This window comes from Symsagittifera roscoffensis, chromosome 7, assembly GCF_963678635.1.
Source record: "Symsagittifera roscoffensis chromosome 7, txSymRosc1.1, whole genome shotgun sequence".
Classification (NCBI taxonomy): domain Eukaryota; kingdom Metazoa; phylum Xenacoelomorpha; order Acoela; family Convolutidae; genus Symsagittifera; species Symsagittifera roscoffensis.
Window position 1 is genome coordinate 14850730 of NC_087068.1, and position 23975 is coordinate 14874704.

Genomic DNA, 23975 nt, shown 5'->3' on the forward strand with positions numbered 1-23975 from the left:
CATGTCTCAAGAAATACTTATTAGCTAGTTAGATTTTAATTTCAAACAAAATGAAGTTTGCAAACTAAGTTCATATTTCCATGTTTCTTGAAAAATCAAGTCCCCGATTTGACCTTCATAGACCGAAAATGCTAATCATACAATTTCATACAATTAGTCTATGGAAAAATGCTAGTCATACAAATTTCATACATTTTTGCAACATGAGTTTGACTGAACTCTAAAGGAAATTTTTTTGCTGTTTTGTTATCAAAATCGGTGCCTCTCCATAAAAAGAAGGAAACAGTGGTATGAAAAAAATACTAATCAAACAATATTTACTTATGGAAACTGTATGATTAACATTTTTTGAATAAAAATTTTGAAATTAAAGCTCTAGGAAATAAATTCAACTGCTGGAAAAACTTTTAAGCATTATGTGGGATGCTACGACTGAAAAATTAGATAAAAACTTAGGATTTTTTTGGTTTCTGAAAAAATTCTAGTCATACAAATTTCACACATTTTTGCAAAATGAGTTTGACTGAACTCTAAAGGTATTTTTTTGTTGTTTTGTTATCAAAATTGGTGCCTCTCCATAAAAAGAAGGAAAAAATGGCATAAAAAAATACCAATCATACAATTTTTACATATGGAAAAGTATGATTAGAACTTTTTGAATAAAAGTTTTTAATGCTCTGAGAAAATTAATGCTCTGAGAAACAAATTCAACTGCTGGAAAAACTATTAAGCGTTATGTGGGATGCTACGACTGAAAACTTAGGATTTTTTTGGTTTCTGAAAAATGCTAGTCATACAGATTCCATAAATGGGAATTGCATGACTAGCATTTTTCTAGAAAGAAACAAAATTAGTTAGTTTAAAAATGAATCCAAAAGTTCTAATTCGTGCGTAGATAGATTGTTGAACAAACACTTCAATGTTGAACTTGATGTCAATTGTTTGCAATGACTCATTTGTTTAAAATAGATTTTCTCGGACATTATGAAAATTTTCAAAAAAAAACATTCTGTGTTTATGACTAACTCGCTTTGTTTTGATCAGAAATATTTTTGAAGGTCATCAGAAGATATGTATTTGAGAAGACCTAGTCGAAAGTCAGCCAATCGATGACACCCAGAAACAAATTTTTGCACAGTTTTTACCTTGTAAATTGGTACAATTTGTTGTTTCTGTGTTCCATGGCTTGGCCGAATGGCCAAATTCTGACTGCATCTTCTCATGCATCATTCCAAAAGTAATCTCAAAAGTTGATAAATCTCACGTGGGTAAAGTTTTGGATTTTTATAAAATTTTGTTGATGTTAAATGTTTGTTTCAATTTTTCAACTTAAGTGTCAATTGTGTGATTTATAGGGAATTGTTTTAGATGTTTATGTCAGATGTGATAGGAAGACAAAAATTCCAGAGTATTTGTGCCTTGAATAGACGAAAAACAGCAGTAATTCTGGTGGACTGTTTCTGCTTTTGGATTACTCAGCTAGCTAACAGGTTTTTTCTTAATTTTTTGAGGCAGTTACTCCTGGTATGAAGTCCCCTTGGATAAGTTTAAGAATTGTTCCGCTTTCTCAGCGTTTGAGAAAAATTTACTGTGAGAAAACAAATTTTCTCTGGTTTTTTCTTCTCTGTTTAGAGACTGCTCGTCCTATGGGATGCGAATTAAAGTAGTTTTTGCCTCATTTTGCTGGATTTCTAATTGTATAAGAAATACTAATAATAAAACGTTTATAGTTTTTTTATGAAAAAGATCTAATTTTACAATTTCCATATAGGAAAAAATGGTAGTCATACAATTTCCGCATATGAATAAATCCTAATCATAGACCTTGCATGAAATGTTCTCTACTTATGGAATTGTATGGAAAGTGTATGACTAGCATTTTTCCTAATATAGAAATTGTATGACTAACATTTTTCAACCCGGGTCCATAATTAACGTCTAATACACAAAAATGTTTGGCACTTGTAAGCTTGCCCTAAAAAGCGCAAAATATTAATACAAATTGTGAAATCCCAACAATTTATGAGTTTACTGATAAGCCGCACAAAAAATCAATCATTGTCTGACCTCACGCCAACGATTTCTTCATTGTAGCAAAAAAAAGATACTTTTAGCTGACTTCCGAAAAAAGGACGGAACACTTTTGCTAATGCTGTTTCTTATCCAGGCAAAATTTAACCGCCAAATCTAGTGAGTCGTTTTCGGTATAAGACTTGTTCTGATTGTTTTTACTTTTTGCAATATGGATCATGCACAACAAGACGCCTAAAAATTATTGAGGATCCGTTAGTTATTTCATACCTTTGTCATAAAGGGCAATGTCCATTTGAAATTACTCCAAATGATAATATTGAGTAATCCTGTTTTATGAAATCGATTTTAGACTTGCAAGGAGTCAATGTTTTATAAAAAGGCATATCATGATCTGTGTTAAACTGTGGTTTTTTCAAAGTTTGATCTTTTTTTGCCAAAAAATTTTTCAAACGTTTTAAACAGCAGTCGGAAAAATCAATGTTTTAACTTGATATGTGCCGATTTACTGAAGAGGCGTTCAGATTGCCGAAGAACGCGATTATTTAAAAAGGCGATATAGCTTCGGTGGTATACCTTAGATGACATAGGAAATCTTTTAACCCATATGGCTCATTTGTAACAAGAGGCGTACACTTTTCATAGATTACCGATTTTTTGGAGCTTATAAAAAATTTAGACAATTGAAGGTTGTTAAATTGTGAGATTTTATGATAGCATAAGTAGCGCAACCAGTATTCAACAGAAACATTTTTTTACGCTTTCACAAACTATTTATGATCAGTTGAATAAAAACTTTGGTATATTTTTAGCAGCTATAGCATTCTTTTTGAGATGGGACCTTGTTAACGACGAAGAAATTGACATTGTAGTTTTGCTCTGTAAGTGACAAAAGCCAAAAATTATCTGGAATTTTTGGCACCGCGCAAAACTACTGTCAATTTCCAATCTACTTTTGACACTATAAATTGTCTGGAAGTTGAGGCACCGAGTAAAAATTTTTTGACAAATTTCCTAGACAAATTTTGTGACTAATTATCTTACGGAACTTCATGATGCAGTCAATATATTGATAAAAACTATCTTAGCAGCAAATTTTGCACGCTTTTTTGTATTTAAAATATCAATTTTTAATTTTTTCTGAGCTGATTTAGGGCAAAATAATTGATCAAAAATTGCTTTAATAGATAAAAAAATTTGTCTTTTTGTAGTTGAATGTGCGTAGGTAGCAACTTTAAGAAAAAGTAAAAATTCAGAAATCTTAGTTTTGAATTTTTTTTCGCCAAAAGCTACTTCAGTCAAAGTAAACGACAGTCTGCATAATTAGGTATTGGTTTTGAGACCTTCAAATATTAACTGCTCAACCAGGGGCGGATCTAGAATTTTCTCGAGGGGGAGGGCGGATTTTCAAAAAAATTTCGAAAATTTTCACCTTTTTTTAGGTCGAACAAATTGATTTTCCGAGCTCTCCTAAAGCAATAAAAAGAGGCTGTTGTAGCCGAATTGTTTATAGGTTAACCATTATAGTTGAGCAGCTCAACTATAATGGTTAACCTATAAACAATTAAGCATGAAGCTGAAATTAGTGCCCCTCGTTCATTTTCCAAGTATTGAGTTCAAATCTCCACTTGATTTGACGATATATACATGTAATACTGGGCGACAATATCTGAAGTTTTGTCAGCAGTAAAAACCTCTTTACAAAATTCCGAACAATAAAATAGTCGTTTTTTCATCAGCTGAAAAGCTCTTTCAAATCCGAAAAATTTTTCCGGAAAAACAATAAAAAATTTTTCAAATTGTGAAAAATTTAAACGTCGACTCAATTCATTGTTTTCTTCGGACGTAAAAGGAGAATGAAAAATAAATTAAAATTTTCGAAAAACATCTTATCGTAGCGTATATGAAAAAAATTTTCCTGCTTTCTTACCGGAATATATCGAATGGATTTTCAATTTACTTTACAACTGCTAAAACTGTAAGATCCGCGCTTTGGCAACAAAGCTGACACAAAAATCAGACACAAGATAGTCCGACCAGTTTTTCAGTCAAGTACCGATTTTTCGGTTTGACCCAGATATTTGTCGTCTCATGCATTGATGTAGCCTCTGCGCTATATGCGCAGAAAAAGACCTTAATTTGAATTGATTACAAACCAAACAATCAAATGATTCACTGATCATCCTAGACAAATTTTTAACCTGGAAAAAAGACACCTGGAAAAAGACAGTTTTGATATCGCTTGCCTCTCCTAAGCGTAAATATTGCTGTTTACGGTCCTGTTATCTTTTTTTCTCGTGAAATTAAGTTTTTTTTCGATCATTGCTATCGAAATAATTGTCGAGCTAAGATTAGCTCTACAGGGCCATTTTTCCTAATGCTAATCCCAGACACCGTTTATTACTTTTTGAAAATAAAAGATAACGTTTCTAAATTTGAAACAGAGGCAAAGTTGAGCTTCCAACAGTTTGCTGTACAAAAATGAATGACTATGATTAAAATCGAACAGAAAAGAAATCTCGTTGTCATTGAAAATTGCAATGAGAGCCCATTGTATCCAAAAAAACACCTGTACAATTGAAAACTATACAAGCAGCTTTCGGGTAGATACGAAGCCGAATATTCAAAAAAAAACATTTCAGCCAAAATACGCCGACAAAAATTGGCTGACAAAAACAATTTAAATTGGCCAAAAATGTTCAGTTTACAAAACCAAACAGGTCTCGACTGGAATGTAATTCCCCTGGCTCTGTGGTCTCAAGCATGGGTGTTAGAGAAGCTCGGAAGAAAGCTGAAATTTCAAAAAAAACTCGGGCAACGAAAACCAAGCCGACAAAAACAAACAGACGGACGATAGTCAGAAAAAGCACAACGAACAGTTAACGAAAAAAACAGGTCCCGGCCTGATTCGAACAACAAGGCTTGGCCGATGCAAGCAGTTGTGTTGCCTCTAAGCGAGGTACTCCGGATAGTTGATTGAACTTAAATTCGAAAATATCAAGCGGTAACAAAGCCAAAACTACTTGAGCACAAACCGTTCAAGACGTAAAAAAATCCAAACAAATAAAAAAAATGTAAGTCCCTTTTTCCCTCAACAAACGCTCAAAAAGTTTTTTTTCGGTCTTCAAGTGACGCAATAGGAAACCACTACAACGCAAAAGGAGCCTACTCTGAAAGTTGTTTACAGCAAAAACAAACGATTCTTAGATGTGGCAACTATGCCGACAAAGCATATGCAGACAGATATTAGGCCGACAATTTTATTTTAATCAGAAAAATTATAAATGAAAAAAAAACAGTTCCTTGTTAGATTCGAACCCAGGACCTTGGCCATCCTAGGCGTATTCGTTACCTCTAGGCTAAGCGTAGTGAATACACAAAGAAACTTGAAATTGTTACTCACAGGCGAAGCTGAGCTTCGCACTACTTGCGACTCAAAGAAGAACGACTACGATTAAAATCAAATTAAAAAAATTGAAAAAAAACCTTCAAAAATTCGTTTTGTCAAAAAAAAATTGCAAAAACCCTAATTATCAGGAACAAAATTACCTCGCCATTAAAACTTTACAGTGAGCTTTTCGAAGGGCAGTAAAAATCGAATTTTTAAAAAACTTTTTTCTGTGGGAACTAAGTCAGCAAAATAAGCAGACACAAAAGTTTAAATAAATTGAGTTTTCATTTTGCAAAGAAACAGGTCCCGAATGGAATCAAACTCCTAAGCTCTGTCGTCTCAAGCATGGGTGTTACCGCAAACTTGAAATTTTAAATTTCAAAAAAATGGGCTACGGGAATCAAGTCGACAAAAATAGACAGACTGACGATAGCCCGTAAAAGCACAAAAAATCAAGTTTGCAAAAAACAGGTCCCGGTCGGATTCGAACCATAGCCTTTTGCTGTCTCAAGCAAGTGTGTTATCTCTACGACACATGCGCCGGATGATTGACTGAATTTGAATTTATAATCAAAAACCATGCATTCAAAAAAACTGAAAACAAATCTATAAAACTAAACAAAAAATCGCTCCGGAGTTTTTTCTTTTAAACTGAAAGTTTTAGCATGTTTTAAAAACGTGTTACGAAACGTGAATGGAAAAACCTTTCATTGTGTTGCTTTTTTAAAATTGATTTTAACAATTAATTGAAAAGAATTTAAAAAAACACCCAGTAAATAAACCGACAAACATTCGGCCGAAACCAATTAAGCCTACAAAATAAATTACATCTAAAAACTTTTTTTTTACCAGTAAATCCAGTAACGCATTAACTCCAAGCAATATAACTCGAGGTGTTACACTTGCAACATGCTGAAAAAGGATATCTTGAAAGTGGAGATCATCCCATGAACAAAGTTATTGACGGGAAAAAAGTCTAGTACCCGATTTGCAATCAGCATATAAATTTTCAGCTATTGCAGTGGATTTCCATTGCTGAACTACGAACTGTCATGCCACAACTTCACATCATGCTATTGAACTTATCGATATTTGTAAAAAATTTTAAAGACTGCTAACTTTGAAAGCAACCATCGAGACGGATTGCCAGCTAAATTGACAACAAATTCAACTTGTGAAGTGGCGCTTTAAGAAAGATTCAAGACTTTTAAAACTTTGTTAGGATTGCATTTCCTGAAATTCAATTAGCGTTCTGAAACATATCTTTTAAACCAGCATATCTCTGAAACCAACACAAATTTTTCTTGTATATCATTTCAAATAGATAAACGGTTACCGCGAAACATCAATTGAGCATTCTCAGACGATATGTGCTTCTTAGGCACAAGTTTTTTCGCCTCGCAGAACCTATTTTGGACAAGTTGTATTTTTATGCTTATTCATATTTGTAATTCAGTTCCATTTCATCATCGAATGAAAACGCACATTGCATGGTTGAGCAGCAATCTCCAAATACTTGCACGAAGGCTTCCCATTGACCTTTGAAATGGTTCAGAACTCTACCGTTTCTGTCAGTCATTGCATATTTCAAATACTTCTCACCGAACATCACGACGGCTAGTTCCGAGAACAGATTTGTCGGCAACTTGAACTGTGGTATTCGGATCAATCTTTCGACATTCGGCATCAAATATTTGGTCATGCCAGCGCTTGCACTCAGACCTTTTCGGTAATTTCGGAACATCTCTTCCAAAACTGGTCTCTGCTCGATGTAATCATAGAAGGATGCTCCGAACATTTTCTGCACCCAGTTCATTGTATGGAAATGATGCAATGTTTCAGGTCCACTGCACTTTTGCGCGAAGTCTATAAAGTCGTATCTATGCCAATAATCAGGCACGTTACTCCAATCAATCAAGAAGGGATTCAGTTTCTTGATCTCAGAGGCACATTTCGTATCGTTAGTGTCGATCGATTTCACAGCCAAATGACAAACCAATTTTCCCTCTCGAATAAATCCTCGCAAATTCTCAAAATTTTTGGCTGTTTTTGAGGTTACGACATTGATAAGAGACTTATCACTCGATTTTATAACGCTCGTGAATTGAAGCATATCAATTGTGTTGAAGAAATCTTCAGATTTCATTTTTTTCCAGTTGTCAGTGCTATCCGGGAACATTGTACAATTTCCACATACTACATCCTCTTTAGTGAAAATGCACCCCGTGAACAGGTAGCGAGCGAATGCCATTCTGTCATCTTCAGCTTTCAAGTTATTCAAGGGTATGTAGTCGCAATTTCTTAGATGCTCTACAAACGCATCTTGGGCAAACTTAACTGTCATGCCTTTTTTTCGGTTCCAACATTGAGCATACTTGGTGAGCAAATCATTGCCAATATTTGGTACTTTGAGTTGTATAAACTTTTCAAACTCTTCTTTTGTTTCTTTATCCCAGCATGAAGAAAACCAAACTTGCAGAATCGTTTTGTCACTAACTTCGGTCTGACCAATTTTCATCATCTCATAGATCAAAATGCTTCTCGCTACCGTCACTTCAGCCTGGTCGTAACCATAGAAGCGTAACAACCCTTCATGTTCATTTTGAAACGCACCCCACAAAAGTTGGCTGATGTCGACATAGCCAACGAAGACGTAGTTTCTGCCGAAATCAAAAATGAGCTGCTTATTCGGAGTATTTCGCAGTATCTGCACATGGTTCAAGATGAGCGTTGATCCTTTGAGATCAATCCCTGTCAAGTATGGCAATATCGGTTTTTCCCAGATGTCTCCGGATTTTAAGCCTTTTCGTGTTATAAACTTCTCAAATGATTTCATGTCGGTTACACTCCATCGCTGCAATAATCGCTCCGGTGCAAACTCTTCATCCGCAAAAGCATTCCCTCCCTCGTCGATTGTTCCAAAAATAGAAATGGCGCTTGCCTGCTCGTAGGTTAACTTAATCACGTGACCCATTTCGTCGGGATATCTTCGCTGATACTCTTCGGCATACTTAGGTATCAGATGAGACTTCGTAGTCATGACCCGCTGGGCGTCTTGTACCTTTTTCTCAAACTTCGACTTGGTACTTCCTGAGGCTTGAACCTCGCTTGATTTTTGAGAGCAGCTCTTCTTGTGAGCTTTCCAATCACGCCGTTGACAGTCCTAAAACAGCCAATTTCTCAAGTAAATATATAACTCAAGTAAATTTTAATGAAAGATAAAACCTCGACAAAGCCGGTTGCTGTGCAATAAACACAGAAATACTGACCTAAACAGTAATCATGATATATTGTCATGTTTTAAAGCAACAAATGTCATCAAAATCATCTCAATTAGAAAATTATTTTAAAAACTCGAGAACTTTTTCATTGAATTTATTTTAACAATTGTTTGCCGCCTATGGGTAGATGCTAAGTAGTTATTGCATATGCGTTGCGTTCATCCTCTCTATCTCGTCAATGTTGGGATATGATAGAAAATCATTGATTTAATAAATAACACATTGCGGTGATATAATTTCTTTTTTTGTTCTTTCTTTCTTTTTTGCTTTCTTGCTTTATTTCTTTCATAGTTGTGTCACTTTTATACGAGAATGCGAACGAAAGCCTATCACTTCGATATTTTTTAATAGTATGAAAACATTCGACGTATTCGATATCAGTTTCTTTCCATGAATGTTGCCCGAATAAATTATGACGGTTAATTGGACAAATAACTTCGAAACATGAATAGAAACAATGAAATCGAAACATATAAACAAAATTTTCTTGCATATTTTTTTTTATTTTTGTTTCAAAATAATACTCTTCACAGCTTGCATCGCAACATCACTCGTTTAGCCATAATAACACGTAAAACAACTATAATAATGGACTATTTGAAAGATGGGGAAGAGCCAAAAACCTAAGAGAAACTTCGAAAAATAAAATTACTGGAGTGAAAATAAGTTGTCATGGCTTAAATAGAAGCTTATCTTCGCTTTAATGAACTGACATTCAACTGCAAATAAAAAAATTCAAATCGATTTTTCTCAACACTGAATAAATCACAACTGAAAAGGCTTTGTTATGATACATCAATCGACTCAAAACAAAGATTGATTGTGATACCAAATTTTGAATGAAAAAAAAAAAATTTTAATTTCATGATTGTGTTTTTTGTCTATGTTTTTTCTTCATGCTTGATTCATGACGATCCACCAAATTTTTACCTACTACAAGTTTACGGAAACTTTCAAGTTTTTTTTCTGGAATCAAAAACTGGCTATAGGCTCAAAAATAAGCCACAAAACTGGTTTAACTCGAAACTTTCACCAACAAAAAATGTCAATTAGTAAGCCGACACAAAAGGTAGAAAAATAAACACAGGGGCGAAACTGAGCTTCGCACAACTTGCGATAAAGATAGGTTTATCAAAATGACTGATGATAGTTATGAAAAAACAAGCTCAAACAATAATGGAAAAACACGCATTGGAACAAAATTAACCAAGCGATGACAAAGCCGAAAATACCTGAGCAGAAACTCTTCAAGCCATTTTTTTCTATTTCATATCTAAATAAAAATTTTAGGTTCTTTTTACCCTCATAACACACATAGGCACACAGAAAAAATCGTGCACCAGACGACGCAACAAGAGACTACTAAGCCGATATAAAACAAACCGAAACTCATTAAGCCGAAAATAACAAAGTGAAGAAAATGAAACTACATACAACCACAACCGACTATAGAGATACAACCAACTTAAAAAGTGCGGAGGAGAGCGTACAAATTGTGGCTCCCTTGAAACGACTAGATCACTGAGCCGACGAAAAATTGGCCGGAATAAAACAGGTCCTTGTCAGATTCGAACATAGTAACTTTGCTGTCTCAGGCCCCAGGCGTATACGTTACCTCCAGGCTGTATGCCGTTAACGCTATGAAATTTGAATTAATTATGAAACAAAGTAACACTAGAGATGAGTCCAGAAGATTCCATTGAACAAAATTACTTACAGGAAAAAAGTCTGGAACCCGATTGCAGTACACTTGCTTATCGCAAGAGTAAATATCTGAGAAAAAAGAGTAAAAATTGCTGAAAATACCCACAATGTGCAAAGAACTGGAATTTGAGCCGGCTTGGATTAAGTATGGCATTGAAAAAAGGACAAAAAGAACCGAAAGGGAGGAGAACGTGCAACACTGGGTAGCTTTGACAGGACTCGGATGAGATTCGAACCATACATGTATGAGACATTACCTATACATACTACAATAAGCTTAAAACAAAACTGCTACTACATTGGCAATCAATCGATAGTATGCACCAAAAACGTTCATTTCAAAAACATGTTTGTTGAAACTGTCGAACACTAAAAATATCTGATTTGATAACTCTTGCGAATCGCAACTGTAACCTTGGAGATTACGGGACTCATTTTTATTCCCATTACTGAACGTTGTAAAGCTACCAGAATTGATATGTACAAGATCTAACAGGGAAAGGAAGACACTATGAAATGCCCACAGGAGGCAATTCCTAATAGCCATCAAAAACTTGTCTTGAGATACAAAAAAAAAAGAAAACAATTTCTGAGTTCTGAGAAATTTAAAAGTTTCAAGGAAATGCGGTCTGGGTTCCAATTACTATCAAAGAAAGAGTAGAAAATCTGGCCTATCTTTTTATGAGATTTCAGGTACCTCAGAGCAAGCTGGTGGAAATTTTGGATTACAGTCCTAATTTGGATTCCAACTGTTTCGAAAGTTTCTTTCAGTGCACCAATATTGTTTTAAATACATAATATTATCGAGGGGTTCGCATTTGAAATTTGTTTCATCAAAATAATAGCATACGCGAGGTTGGTCTAGATACCAGTATATTCATCATTCAAAATGCGCATTTAAATAAAGAGGCAAAGCGTCCAATACTCAAGCAAAAAAGGCAACTAAGCTCTAAAATGCAAGACGAATTGAGTCTGGAAACAACACAAGCCTTGAAAAAAATGTTCAGGCGACCACGGGATTCGAACCACTGCAGATTACGATTCTTTTCCCATCCATACCCACCTGCTTCATACCGGGTGTCAACCCTCTACAATTCGCACATCCCGTTTTAGTATATATCATGCACAGTCTGCGCACTTCAACCGAGCGGATACAACGCGTTCTGCTTGAGAATCTAATAGCGCCAAAAAACAAGCGATATAAGTAACCTAGAAACAATATTATATAAAATGTGACATATAAATAGGATTTAATGGTAATTTAACGATAAGTTCGAGAAAGGTTAATGAATTGATAGAAACAGGAAAAATAAATAATTTTTTGAACAAACTTTGAAGTTGAAATTTTGAAAAAAAAGGGATTCGACCCCCTGCCGACCCAAAGGGTCCCCCATTTGATACTTTTTCAGAAAACCATTTTTGGCCGACCGACCCTAAAATTTTTCTAAAGGCGCCTTTGGCGCCAATATATAGTAACTTGGAGGGGGAGCGCGCGCCGAAAAAAACGCGATTTTTTTGCCAAAATTTTTCAAAAGGTGCCCAAAAACGGCTTTTTTGACTGTTTTTTTTTCAAACATTTGCCTGCGACGAAAAAAAAAGTCATCAAAATTTTCTAATTTTTTTTTTGAAAATATGCCCCCCCCCCACCTCGAGAAAATCCTAGATCCACCCCTGAAGGCAACCCAGTTTGGAAAAACTAGATCTGTAGCTAAACTTTTACTCTGCAGAGATTTCAAAGCAAAAAAAATCATTTTTATTACAAAATTTCCATTGCGTTTTCTCTTGCCAAATGCCCTTTTGTAATTGAACAGCTAGACTAGCCCTCCATTTGGTAATGAACTTGGAGTGACTTTGAAAATGAGCCAAAAAACAAACCGCCAATATACAAATTTTGAACACAAAAAAGAACTAATTTAGCGAAAATCCACTAAATTAGTTTTAAGCGTAACCATTACTAATATTAAATCCTTTCTTGCATAAAAATGTCATGTACACATAATACACGCGTTTATACCACATTCAGTCACTTCTACTTAGCAAAAGTTTTCTCTGTTGGTTGTTTTGTTTTTCTCTCGTCAAGAATTTTATAATCAAAATTTTATCTTTTATTATTATTTTCAATTTACACACAGATACAAAACTGAGCTTTGCATGGCTCACACACAACGTAAGAGAAGCATTTCTAGTAAAAAGAAAATGAGACGAGAACAATTAAGTCGAAGAAAATATTGTAAAAAAATGATTTTTTTTCGGGAAAAAAAAAATCTTTGTTAAAAAAAATCAACCGAGAAACAAAATGACTAGCCTTAAATAAGCTTAAGCTATCATTCATCGAGCGCCTTTTGAGCCAACACCACATGAGGAGTACACGCCAATTGAGCTGAAAAGAAAAATTTCATAGAAAATGTTTGTTAAAAAAGTTTGAGCGATTAAGCTATAAAACTTTTTTAATTTCCTTTTTTAACTTTTTTTAAAAGTTTTACAGCACAACCTATTCTCAATTATTTTTTTAAAAAATGAAAAACATGTTTTGCCATTCATGTGACAAAAAACAGAGTGAATAGGACATTAAAACATCAGTCGAAACCAATTTAATCGAAAAAAAAATACAAATACAAATCTTTGTGAATTGACCCATAACAGATCGACTGTCAAATATAGTAGTTGTTTAAATTGTTAAAAACAAATTCAAGGTTTGCTTCAAAAAATGATAAAATATGCCAAATAAAAAACTGAGACGATTGTTTTTACCGGGAAAAACCCAATTTCATTTCTGCTCAAAAACAAAGTCTGACCGGGATTCGAAACCCTTAAGCTATAAAGGCGACCGCGTTAACTTTAAACGTGTTGTTAGGAGCTAGGATGTTTTTCAGGTTCAATTATAAAGCAAGCTAAAATTCTTACCAAATTGTAAGAAAAATTGTTTAAAGGAAAAGTTTAGAATCTGATTACAAGATATTTGCTCTCGCAGATGTAATAACACAACCAAAATGATGTGACTAACAATTCTTTTCTATGGAATTTTGCAACGAATCTCTTGTCTCTTAAGCGTTTAATCCAATTGTGATTGCCTTAAACATGGCTACTGTGTGACTAGCATAATCATGAAAAAATGTGTCCCACAATTGTCGTGATCAACAAAATAGCTCGTGAAAACATATAGAAAAGTTGTTTACGAAGATTTTAAATGAATACACAATTTATTGAGAATTCATCTAAATTTGGAGGCTCATTTTTACTTCTCTAACCCCACCTTTTGAGAAATTACTAATTTTGTCAAAATGCAATGACACTTGGCATAGTGAACAAACTAACAATTGTGAACAGATTTGATCTGCTTAATTGTTATCATACCATAGCTATAAAAACTCGTATAACAACTATACATTTAGAAAAGAGGAGCAGTGAAAAAGAGCCAATTTAGGCATTCTATTTTGAGGAACTCTACCACTATTGCCTTTTTTCCAGTTTCACCCACATTTTAAAGTTTTATCCAACTTTTGAATAAACCATCGAAATATTCATGCCCGTGGTTGTTTTTTTTATTCAGTGAATTTTTCGACAAAAATTTTAAAAACCATCTGAAAGATATTGTTTTTTTGAGCTCACATTCAAAAACGTCACTCACCTGTGATTATTTTTCGTAAAAATGGGAGTTTGAACGTTGTTAATTTGGCAAAATTGGGATAATTAACGCGCGATATATTCCATTCTTATAACACGGGTGAGCAACGGATTAATGCGTTCCAAATTGAATCGAGTTTTCCGCCAAATTAAAAATAAAATGTTGAACAATTGTTCATATGGAAACTTGCATGTTAAAATTGTTGTAACAATTTGTTCACTTGTTCCCATTGGCCCGTTTTGTTCAATTTTAGAACATCAAGAGAACTTTTAAATAGATTTGTGTGAAGTGAGTTTCCAAAAAAATCTAAGTAAAGTGGGAAAGAGCCTTTATGGCTGAATGCGTGGTGTTATCAATATAAAGTATGAAGAACAAATTTTTTCACAATAGCTAGTTTGCTCACCGTGCCAAGTTTCGTTGCAAGCGCTGTATCGACTAGCATACCACTCAACTAGCATGAAGCTCGACTAGCATTAAAGTTTTATCGTTAAAAATCGTATCGAATAGCATAAAGGCCGTATCGTATCGAATAGCATAAAACAAAATTTAACTTAGAGGTGATGCTGCGATTCGCAAACACTTGCGAGACCACGACCAAAAAGTAGCTATATAAAGTTTAATAAAAAAGTAGAAATTACTCTCAAATTAGCAAAAATTCGGCTGCGTGTAGGATTCGATTTGCGATCTACTGCAATCAAGAGATGCTGAGTCTCACGCACTATCCACTTAGCCACGCAAGCTTAACAACCGACAAACACTAGTCACAAATAAAGAAGCTACATATGATAATAAATTGCCAATGCTATTCAGCAAAAATTGCACCAAATACAAATAGACTCATTTTTGCAAGGATTAATTTGGAATATAACAAACTGAAGGCATCCACATTAACTTTGCAAGCAACAAATTGCAAAGCCTAAAGATATATTATGTATAAATTATGTATTTCCAAAACTTGCGTGATAAATTGAGTTAGAAAACTTCGGAAATCGAGTTTTCATTATTGTTATGTTGTTTGAAACAAATCTCTTTTTTCGGTTCAGTTGATGAATTAAAAATGCATCAACTGTGTTAACTTATTACAATTCGAATGTCAAAGCACAAAAAACTGCAAAGGTGCTCTACTAAACAACACAAGCCTTGAAAAAAATGTTCAGGCGACCACGGGATTCGAACCACTGCAGATTACGATTCTTTTCCCATCCATACCCACCTGCTTCATACCGGGTGTCAACCCTCTACAATTAGCACATCCCGTTTTAGTATATATCATGCACAGTCTGCGCACTTCAACCGAGCGGATACAACGCGTTTTGCTTGAGAATCTAATAGCGCCAAAAAACAAGCGATATAAGTAACCTAGAAACAATATTATATAAAATGTGACATATAAATAGGATTTAATGGTAATTTAACGATAAGTTCGAGAAAGGTTAATGAATTGATAGAAACAGGAAAAATAAATAATTTTTTGAACAAACTTTGAAGTTGAAATTTTGAAAAAAAAAAGGGATTCGACCCCCTGCCGACCCAAAGGGTCCCCCCTTTGATACTTTTTCAGAAAACCATTTTTGGCCGACCGACCCTAAAATTTTTCTAAAGGCGCCTTTGGCGCCAATATATAGTAACTTGGAGGGGGAGCGCGCGCCGAAAAAAACGCGATTTTTTTGCCAAAATTTTTCAAAAGGTGCCCAAAAACGGCTTTTTTTTGACAGTTTTTTTTTTCAAAAATTTGCCTGCGACGAAAAAAAAAGTCATCAAAATTTTCTAATTTTTTTTTTGAAAATATGCCCCCCCCCCACCTCGAGAAAATCCTAGATCCACCCCTGAAGGCAACCCAGTTTGGATAAACTAGATCTGTAGCTAAACTTTTACTCTGTAGAGATTTCAAAGCAAAAAAAATCATTTTTATTACTAAATTTCCATAGCGTTTTCTCTTGCCAAATGCCCTTTTGTAATTAGACAGCTAGACTAGCCCTCCATTTGGGAATGAACTTGGAGTGACTTTGAAAATGAGCCAAAAAACAAACCGCCAATATACAAATTTTGAACACAAAAAAGAACTAATTTAGCGAAAATCCACCAAATTAGTTTTAAGCGTAACCATTACTAATATTAAATCCTTTCTTGCATAAAAATGTCAAGTACACATAATACACGCGTTTATACTACATTCAGTCACTTCTACTTAGCAAAAGTTTTCTCTGTTGGTTGTTTTGTTTTTCGCTCGTCAAGAATTTTATAATCAAAATTTTATCTTTTATTATTATTTTCAATTTACACACAGATACAAAACTGAGCTTTGCATGGCTCACACACAACGTAAGAGAAGCATTTCTAGTAAAAAGAAAATGAGACGAGAACAATTAAGTCGAAGAAAATATTGTAAAAAAAATGATTTTTTTTCGGGAAAAATAAAAAATCTTTGTTAAAAAAAATCAACCGAGAAACAAAATGACTTGCCTTAAATAAGCTTAAGCTATCATTCATCGAGCGCCTTTTGAGCCAACACCACATGAGGAGTACACGCCAATTGAGCTGAAAAGAAAAATTTCATAGAAAATGTTTGTTAAAAAAGTTTGAGCGATTGAGCTATAAAACTTTTTTAATTTCCTTTTTTAACTTTTTTTAAAAGTTTTACAGCACAACCTATTCTCAATTATTTTTTTAAAAAATGAAAAACATGTTTTGCCATTCTTGTGACAAAAAACAGAGTGAATAAGACATTAAAACATCAGTCGAAACCAATTTAATCGAAAAAAAAAATACAAATAAAAATCTTTGTGAATTGACCCATAACAGATCGACTGTCAAATATAGTAGTTGTTTAAATTGTTAAAAACAAATTCAAGGTTTGCTTCAAAAAATGATAAAATATGCCAAATAAAAAACTGAGACGATTGTTTTTACCGGGAAAAACCCAATTTCATTTCTGCTCAAAAACAAAGTCTGACCGGGATTCGAAACCCTTAAGCTATAAAGGCGACCGCGTTAACTTTAAACGTGTTGTTAGGAGCTAGGATGTTTTTCAGGTTCAATTATAAAGCAAGCTAAAATTCTTACCAAATTGTAAGAAAAATTGTTTAAAGGAAAAGTTTAGAATCTGATTACAAGATATTTGCTCTCGCAGATGTAATAACACAACCAAAATGATGCGACTAACAATTCTTTTCTATGGAATTTTGCAACGAATCTCTTGTCTCTTAAGCGTTTAATCCAATTGTGATTGCCTTAAACATGGCTACTGTGTGACTAGCATAATCATGAAAAAATGTGTCCCACAATTGTCGTGATCAACAAAATAGCTCGTGAAAATATATAGAAAAGTTGTTTCCGAAGATTTTAAATGAATACACAATTTATTGAGAATTCATCTAAATTTGGAGGCTCATTTTTACTTCTCTAACCCCACCTTTTGAGAAATTACTAATTTTTTCAAAATGCAATGACACTTGGCATAGTGAACAAACTAACAATTGTGAACAGATTTGATCTGCTTAATTGTTATCATACCATAGCTATAAAAACTCGTATAACAACTATACATTTAGAAAAGAGGAGCAGTGAAAAAGAGCCAATTTAGGCATTCTATTTTGAGGAACTCTACCACTATTGCCTTTTTTCCAGTTTCACCCACATTTTAAAGTTTTATCCAACTTTTGAATAAACCATCGAAATATTCATGCCCGTGGTTGTTTTTTTTATTCAGTGAATTTTTCGACAAAAATTTTAAAAACCATCTGAAAGATATTGTTTTTTTGAGCTCACATTCAAAAAAGTCACTCACCTGTGATTATTTTTCGTAAAAATGGGAGTTTGAACGTTGTTAATTTGGCAAAATTGGGATAATTAACGCGCGATATATTCCATTCTTATAACACGGGTGAGCAACGGATTAATGCGTTCCAAATTGAATCGAGTTTTCCGCCAAATTAAAAATAAAATGTTGAACAATTGTTCATATGGAAACTTGCATGTTAAAATTGTTGTAACAATTTGTTCACTTGTTCCCATTGGCCCGTTTTGTTCAATTTTAGAACATCAAGAGAACTTTTAAATAGATTTGTGTGAAGTGAGTTTCCAAAAAAATCTAAGTAAAGTGGGAAAGAGCCTTTATGGCTGAATGCGTGGTGTTATCAATATAAAGTATGAAGAACAAATTTTTTCACAATAGCTAGTTTGCTCACCGTGCCAAGTTTCGTTGCAAGCGCTGTATCGACTAGCATGCCACTCAACTAGCATGAAGCTCGACTAGCATTAAAGTTTTATCGTTAAAAATCGTATCGAATAGCATAAAGGCAGTATCGTATCGAAAAGCATAAAACAAAATTTAACTTAGAGGTGATGCTGCGATTCGCAAACACTTGCGAGACCACGACCAAAAAGTAGCTATATAAAGTTTAATAAAAAAGTAGAAATTACTCTCAAATTAGCAAAAATTCGGCTGCGTGTAGGATTCGATTTGCGATCTACTGCAATCAAGAGATGCTGAGTCTCACGCACTATCCACTTAGCCACGCAAGCTTAACAACCGACAAACACTAGTCACAAATAAAGAAGCTACATATGATAATAAATTGCCAATGCTATTCAGCAAAAATTGCACCAAATACAAATAGACTCATTTTTGCAAGGATTAATTTGGAATATAACAAACTGAAGGCATCCACATTAACTTTGCATGCAACAAATTGCAAAGCCTAAAGATATATTATGTATAGATTATGTATTTCCAAAACTTGCGTGATAAATTGAGTTAGAAAACTTCGGAAATCGAGTTTTCATTATTGTTATGTTGTTTGAAACAAATCTCTTTTTTCGGTTCAGTTGATGAATTAAAAATGCATCAACTGTGTTAACTTATTATAATTCGAATGTCAAAGCACAAAAAACTGCAAAGGTGCTCTACTAAAAGTGGCACCCATATTTGCGACTTAGGTTCAAAAAAAGAAGGTTCGTACTAATATACTCGCTTCGCAAGTGTAATCATTGTCAAAACTGAAATCATAACACAAATATTTTATATCTAAATCTTTTTTTAACACATTTCTCAATTTGAACAGTGATCAGTGTTTGGTCCAAGCAATTACATGTCGGGTGTGACTGATGACGGGCAAATAAGACGACAGCCGTTAAGACAACAATCACTATTGGTGGGACTTTAAGACGACGCTACACGCAATTCTCCACAATGTATTTCTGAGAAATCTAAACCGCTTTAATTCGAACTGCCCATCTTACATGTAAAAACTCTTACTTGAGGTGTTAATGTCTTGGCGTCTATTTAACTAGCACCGGTGTGAGTGATCTCATTTATGTGACAGTAGGAATTCTATTTGCTTGTTGATTGCTCAAGATTCTATTTCTCAGAAAGGCATCTTTCAATTTGAACAGATTATTATTGTTGCTTTGTATTTCTGAAAAATGCTATAAAATTTATGCTAGCCGATACAATTTTTTTCCAAATTTTTCGGCTAGTCGAGCGGTCACCCCGCTTCGCATTATGACAAATGCTTAAATATTTTTTCCAACTTGAAATTAAAATGTGTCTGTGTGTGTGGCGGTGCGGGTATAGAGGAGGGTGACCGAAAAATAAAACGACAGCCGTCAAGGCCACAACCATTTTTGATGGGTTTTTTAAGACGACAAAGCGCATTTCCGAGAATTAAGAAACGCAAAATGATCCTTTAAATTTCTGAGTAGTACGAAACGGAAGTTATAACAATTAAACATGCATCAATCATTGTTTCCCGCTCTCTGGTCAAAATGGCGTTCAAATTTACTTCTTCCATATCAGAAGCTAAATAAGAAAATAACTCGGCTAAAATTCTGGTACTTCGGTGGTCCGTTGTCATTAAAAACTTATTTGGATGGCATTGCTAGTATTTGTAGTTATTTTGGATGCTGATATATTTTGTCGTCTAAATGACTTGTCGCCTTACTTGCCTAGCAGTATAGGGGGAAAAGAGCCCCACTATGATTGGTAGACTATCAGTTATTCGGAAAGAGATCAAAAATAGACAACCTTTATTTCATAGTGTACAAAAAGTAGACAAATACTATCTTAAGCGATCAGAATCGAGAACAGAAAACAAACTTAGGAAATGAATAAGTATTAAAAATATTTTCATACGTTTGCTTCCTGTTCTCGTTTCTGATTGGTTAAACTAAAACTTTTTGTTCCGACTTTCGATACGAAAGTAACGGAATATTTGTGCTCGGGGGTTTTTTTTCTTCAGACAAATTTCGACTTTTTAACTAGCTAATTTTGATGGAATTTTTTATATCATTCGAAAGGTATTGTTCTCCTGAGCACAAATTTGAAAAGATATTTCACCTGTGATCATTTTTCGTAAAGTTACGGGGGTTTAAAGACTACCATTTTGGCCAATTTCAGACAAGTAACGCGCGATAAATTTCGCGCTATTAATGCGTAAGCGGAGAGTTAATCCGTCTTAGAAATCGTTCCAAATTGGTTGAAAGACGCTAATTTGCCATAATTGATTTGTTACAAGGAGCGAAATCTATCCTTTTGTACTTTTTATGGCGTGTGGGGGATGATTTTCATTAAAAAAAAAATCAACTCTCAGAAATTTTTTTTTTTCATTTTGTTTTGTTTCAATTAAATTTTTAACGTTATTACTGCTCCATAAAACTTAAAGGGCAGTCGGAACATTCAGGGCTTCGCCCTGATACGAGCAGTCTTGTCTACTTTATTCAAAGTCTGCTTTTTGCTACGTAACCTAGTTATGCAGTTGCGTACCCACAAAGCCGCAATTCCGGATATCCGAAAAAAATTAAAAGTTTCGTGTTAAGTTAATTAGTATTACGTTGGCAATACTTATGTACGTTGAACAACACACTTGATAGTAAAATAGGCTCCTTTCAATTTTCTGTTTTAGAAAGTAAATCTAAAAATCGCTGGAAAACATTTTTTTTGGATTAATTCAAAATGGCGTTCAAATTTACTTCTTCCATATCAGAAGCTAAATAAGAAAATAACTCGGCCAAAATTCTGGTATTTCGGTGGTCCGTTGTCATTAAAAACTTATTTGGATGGCATTGCTAGTATTTGTAGTTATTTTGGATGCTGATATATTTTGTCGTCTAAATGACTTGTCGCCTTACTTGCCTAGCAGTATAGGGGGAAAAGAGCCCCACTATGATTGGTAGACTATCAGTTATTCGGAAAGAGATCAAAAATAGACAACCTTTATTTCATAGTGTACAAAAAGTAGACAAATACTATCTTAAGCGATCAGAATCGAGAACAGAAAACAAACTTAGGAAATGAATAAGTATTAAAAATATTTTCATACGTTTGCTTCCTGTTCTCGTTTCTGATTGGTTAAACTAAAACTTTTTGTTCCGACTTTCGATACGAAAGTAACGGAATATTTGTGCTCGGGGTTTTTTTTTCTTCAGACAAATTTCGACTTTTTAACTAGCTAATTTTGATGGAATTTTTTATATCATTCGAAAGGTATTGTTCTCCTGAGCACAAATTTGAAAAGATATTTCACCTGTGATCATTTTTCGTAAAGTTACGGGGGTTTAAAGACTACCATTTTGGCCAATTTCAGACAAGTAACGCGCGATAAATTTCGCGCTATTAATGCGTAAGCGGAGAGTTAATCCGTCTTAGAAATCGTTCCAAATTGGTTGAAAGACGCTAATTTGCCATAATTGATTTGTTACAAGGAGCGAAATCTATCCTTTTGTACTTTTTATGGCGTGTGGGGGATGATTTTCATTTAAAAAAAAATCAACTCTCAGAAATTTTTTTTTTTCATTTTGTTTTGTTTCAATTAAATTTTTAACGTTATTACTGCTCCATAAAACTTAAAAGGCAGTCGGAACATTCAGGGCTTCGCCCTGATACGAGCAGTCTTGTCTACTTTATTCAAAGTCTGCTTTTTGCTACGTAACCTAGTTATGCAGTTGCGTACCCACAAAGCCGCAATTCCGGATATCCGAAAAAATTAAAAGTTTCGTGTTAAGTTGATTAGTATTACGTTGGCAATACTTAAGTACGTTGAACAAAACACTTGATAGTAAAATAGGCTCCTTTCAATTTTCTGTTTTAGAAAGTAAATCTAAAAATCGCTGGAAAACATTTTTTTTGGAAAAGAAATAAATATGAATTCAAAATGGCGTTCAAATTTACTTCTTCCATATCAGAAGCTAAATAAGAAAATAACTCGGCTAAAATTCTGGTATTTCGGTGGTCCGTTGTCATTAAAAACTATTTTGGATGGCATTGCTAGTATTTGTAGTAATTTTTGGATGCTGATTTTTTTTAGACAAATACTAGTTTGAGCGATTGAGCTATAAAACTTTTTTAATTTCCTTTTTTAACTTTTTTTAAAAGTTTTACAGCACAACCTATTCTCAATTATTATTTTTTTAAAATGAAAAACATGTTTTGCCATTCATGTGACAAAAAACAGAGTGAATAGGACATTAAAACATCAGTCGAAACCAATTTAATCGAAAAAAAAATACAAATAAAAATCTTTGTGAATTGACCCATAACAGATCGACTGTCAAATATAGTAGTTGTTTAAATTGTTAAAAACAAATTCAAGGTTTGCTTCAAAAAAATAATAAAATATGCCAAATAAAAAACCGAGACGATTGTTTTTACCGGGAAAAACCCAATTTCATTTCTGCTCAAAAACAAAGTCTGACCGGGATTCGATACCCTTAAGCTATAAAGGCGACCGCGTTAACTTTAAACGTGTTGTTAGGAGCTAGGATGTTTTTCAGGTTCAATTATAAAGCAAGCTAAAATTCTTACCAAATTGTAAGAAAAATTGTTTAAAGGAAAAGTTTAGAATCTGATTACAAGATATTTGCTCTCGCAGATGTAATAACACAACCAAAATGATGTGACTAACAATTCTTTTCTATGGAATTTTGCAACGAATCTCTTGTCTCTTAAGCGTTTAATCCAATTGTGATTGCCTTAAACATGGCTACTGTGTGACTAGCATAATCATGAAAAAATGTGTCCCCCAATTGTCGTGATCAACAAAATAGCTCGTGAAAACATATAGAAAAGTTGTTTCCGAAGATTTTAAATGAATACACAATTTATTGAGAATTCATCTAAATTTGGAGGCTCATTTTTACTTCTCTAACCCCACCTTGAGAAATTACTAATTTTGTCAAAATGCAATGACACTTGGCATAGTGAACAAACTAACAATTGTGAACAGATTTGATCTGCTTAATTGTTATCATACCATAGCTATAAAAACTCGTATAACAACTATACATTTAGAAAAGAGGAGCAGTGAAAAAGAGCCAATTTAGGCATTCTATTTTGAGGAACTCTACCACTATTGCCTTTTTTCCAGTTTCACCCACATTTTAAAGTTTTATCCAACTTTTGAATAAACCATCGAAATATTCATGCCCAGCAGTTGTTTTTTTTATTCAGTGAATTTTTCGACAAAAATTTTAAAAACCATCTGAAAGATATTGTTTTTTTGAGCTCACATTCAAAAAAGTCACTCACCTATGATTATTTTTCGTAAAAATGGGAGTTTGAACGTTGTTAATTTGGCAAAATTGGGATAATTAACGCGCGATATATTCCATTCTTATAACACGGGTGAGCAACGGATTAATGCGTTCCAAATTGAATCGAGTTTTCCGCCAAATTAAAAATAAAATGTTGAACAATTGTTCATATGGAAACTTGCATGTTAAAATTGTTGTAACAATTTGTTCACTTGTTCCCATTGGCCCGTTTTGTTCAATTTTAGAACATCAAGAGAACTTTTAAATAGATTTGTGTGAAGTGAGTTTCCAAAAAAATCTAAGTAAAGTGGGAAAGAGCCTTTATGGCTGAATGCGTGGTGTTATCAATATAAATAATGAAGAACAAATTTTTTCACAATAGCTAGTTTGCTCACCGTGCCAAGTTTCGTTGCAA

General features: G+C 33.9%; 3 protein-coding genes across 8 annotated transcripts in view; all 3 read right to left on the reverse strand.

Moving 5' to 3' along the window:
• The window catches only part of LOC134851455 (DDB1- and CUL4-associated factor 5-like), a 333286-nt gene that overhangs the window by 85276 nt on the left and 224035 nt on the right, over nt 1-23975 (reverse strand). The window lies entirely within an intron of this gene.
• The window catches only part of LOC134851453 (uncharacterized), a 326278-nt gene that overhangs the window by 78263 nt on the left and 224040 nt on the right, over nt 1-23975 (reverse strand). The window lies entirely within an intron of this gene.
• The window catches only part of LOC134851173 (uncharacterized), a 73824-nt gene continuing 56503 nt past the window's right edge, over nt 6655-23975 (reverse strand). For all 3 annotated transcript variants that reach the window (XM_063867142.1, XM_063867140.1, XM_063867141.1), the window contains exon 3: nt 6655-8585. In XM_063867142.1, coding sequence (XP_063723212.1) covers nt 6858-8585 — 1728 coding nt within the window. In that variant the 3' untranslated portion in view covers nt 6655-6857. The remainder of the gene's footprint in view (nt 8586-23975) is intronic.